We start from the raw sequence: 2433 nt of genomic DNA, 5'->3' as shown, positions 1-2433 counted from the left end.
GTTGCCGGACACGAAAAAAAACAAAAAAAAAAAAAAAAAAAAAAAAAAAAAGAACAGGTGTATATTGCCCACAACCATCCAGGTGGGCGGGGCATGCATCAGCCCCACCCACTCAGCCTTGAGGGACTGAACAGCGCCCACTCAAATTTTGGGGATTCCCAATCCTTGGTGGTGGGGGGGGAGACTTGGGTTTTTCCCTCCCCTTTTCAGACCAGCACTGTCACCCTTCATCCCTCACCATTCTCGCTGACACTACTGCAGGCCCACGTCTTGGTGTTGTTGGTCCACGTGCAGTCATACCAGAGATTCAGAGACTCCTTCCCGGGGAGAGTCCACCAGGACTGGGATTGACAGTAACCGGCAGTTAGAAAGGTGGGCGTGGACAGAGTGACTTTAGAGGAGGGACACGGCCAGAGTCCGCAAAAGAGCGGGATCCCCCTACCCTTTCCCTCCGTCCTTCCCATGCTCCAAGTAGGTTTACCTTGTCCAAAGTGGCCACGAAAAGCAGGATGAGAATGAGGATGTGAAGGGCAGAGACTATCAGCAGGAGGAGCGACATGACTGTGGCGGACGCCTGGGGAAGGGGTGGTCAAGAGACGGAGTCTCAAGAGGTTGGCACAGAGGCTGGAGAGATACCCGAATCCTGAGGGAGGAGGGGGCTGGGACCTGGACTTCTGGGTCTGAGGCAGGAGATGGCTGGGGACCTGGACTCTTGGGTCACTCATGGAAGAGGAGGCTGGGTGTGGGCCCTTGCATTCCACAGGGGCTGGAGAGGGCCAGACATAGACTCTTGGTGTCCTGGAATAAGTAGAACTAGCAATATGGCCCATCTTCTCAGAGCCCTGTCTCTGGGCACATATAGGCCAGTATATGAAAATTCAAGATGACACCCTCCCCATCCCCAGATTTTTCAGGAGCTAGGAGCTGCCCCCAGCGACAGGCATCCTTGACTCACACCACTCCTCTCCTGGGGTGGGGGGAGGGGGGTCAGAGTGAGTCATCTGGTGACTCATCCTACACCCCTGCCTTTAAGTACCAGGGAAACCCCAGCCCCTGGCTATGTCCATGAGGTTCTCACCCCACCCTGCTGCCAGACTGGTGCCTGCTAGACACCTTCTGGGGAAAGTGGATGAGATCTGTGTAGGGGGAGACAGGCCTGAGAAGAAGCCAACACCCTTCAGTGTCTAGAAACAAGGGACCTGGAGGTTCCCCAGACTTGGGGTATTCTCACGCAAAGTCTTGATCTCAGGGCCCTCAGGGGAGAGTGGACACCCCTGGGGAAAAACTGCAGGAAGTTTTTCGGTGGGACAGCTCTCCTGAGACCCCTAAAACCTTGCCAGGCCCCACCCCTTCCCATTTCTCAACTCCAAGTGCTAAGAGGCCACTTCTTAAGGTATAAGGATTTTCATGGGGGCCGAGAGTGGGAGTCTCTCCCAGCCTGGGGTGTCCTTCTCAAACTGCTGCACTCCTAAGTAAATAAAGAAATCCCAGCCGGAATAACGGACTGGAAACTTACCGAGAGCTGCGGAAAAAGTCAGTCTGGGTCTGTTCCCTCGCTTGGGCCTCCGTGCCCCGCCCTTCTCCTCCCTCCTTTCACCCTCCCGAGGCCCCCGCCTCCCTCGCTGCCTTCCTCCCTTGCTCTCCCCTAGGGCTCTCTCCCTCCTTCTCCCCTACAATCCTTTCTCTCTCACTCTCTCTCCCCCCTACCCTCAGTGCCTAGGCTTCCTTCTCGCTTCTGTTTCTCTCTCTCTGTTGCTCTCAATATATACCGACCCTTTTATACCCTCCCTCACCGCACCCAGCTGAGGTCTGCAGCCAGTGGGAGGGTCCAGGCCCTTGGGTTCCTCATTCTCTGGGCCCCCACCCAATGTTCCCAGGCAGGCATCATCTGGGGCTCCCTCCCAGGATTGAGAAGTCCTCTGAGCGGGAACCCTGGGGTGGGACAAGCATCAGGGGTGTGAGGGCTATGTTTTCAGGACTTCAGGTCTCCAAGTCTTGTCTTGGGACTGGATGTCTGCTTTCCTTTGTGGAGCTTAGAGCTGGATCCTGGGAAGGATAGGAGTGCTGGGGAGGAGGTCAGATTCCTGTGGGAAGGATTGTGCTTGAGGCTGGTGGAGTTGGCCCCATGGTGGAGTCAGGGGATTGGAGATGAAAAGTGTGAAACTCTGGGAGGGGGCAGGAAGTGGAAGTTAAGAATTCCAGAGCCATCATTTCTTTCTTTTTTTTTTTAGTAAAAGATGATGTGTAGGGGCCTGCCCGTGGCTCACTCGGGAGAGTGCAGTGCTGATAACACCAAGGCCGCGGGTTCGGATCCCATATAGGGATGGCTGGTTAGCTCACTGGGTGAGCGTGGTGCTGACAACACCAAGTCAAGGGTTAAGATCCCCTTACGGGTCATCTTTTAAAAAAAAAAAAAAAAAAAAAAGGGTTAAG

At 54.8% G+C, this 2433-nt stretch overlaps 1 protein-coding gene across 1 annotated transcript in view; it reads right to left on the bottom strand.

Moving 5' to 3' along the window:
• Window positions 1-1623, bottom strand: part of EMP3 (epithelial membrane protein 3) — a 4520-nt gene extending 2897 nt beyond the window's left edge. Inside the window, exons 1-3 of the mRNA XM_008569265.1 lie at window positions 1517-1623; window positions 482-574; window positions 239-341 (exon numbers count right to left, since the gene is read on the bottom strand). Of these exons, the coding sequence (XP_008567487.1) occupies window positions 239-341; window positions 482-559 (181 nt within the window). The 5' untranslated portion in view covers window positions 560-574; window positions 1517-1623. The remainder of the gene's footprint in view (window positions 1-238; window positions 342-481; window positions 575-1516) is intronic.
• Window positions 1624-2433: the final 810 nt, after the last annotated feature.

This window comes from Galeopterus variegatus, unplaced genomic scaffold (genome assembly GCF_000696425.1).
Source record: "Galeopterus variegatus unplaced genomic scaffold, G_variegatus-3.0.2 Scaffold486, whole genome shotgun sequence".
In the NCBI taxonomy this organism is placed as follows: domain Eukaryota; kingdom Metazoa; phylum Chordata; class Mammalia; order Dermoptera; family Cynocephalidae; genus Galeopterus; species Galeopterus variegatus.
This window is presented reverse-complemented; position numbering and strand designations above follow the sequence as displayed.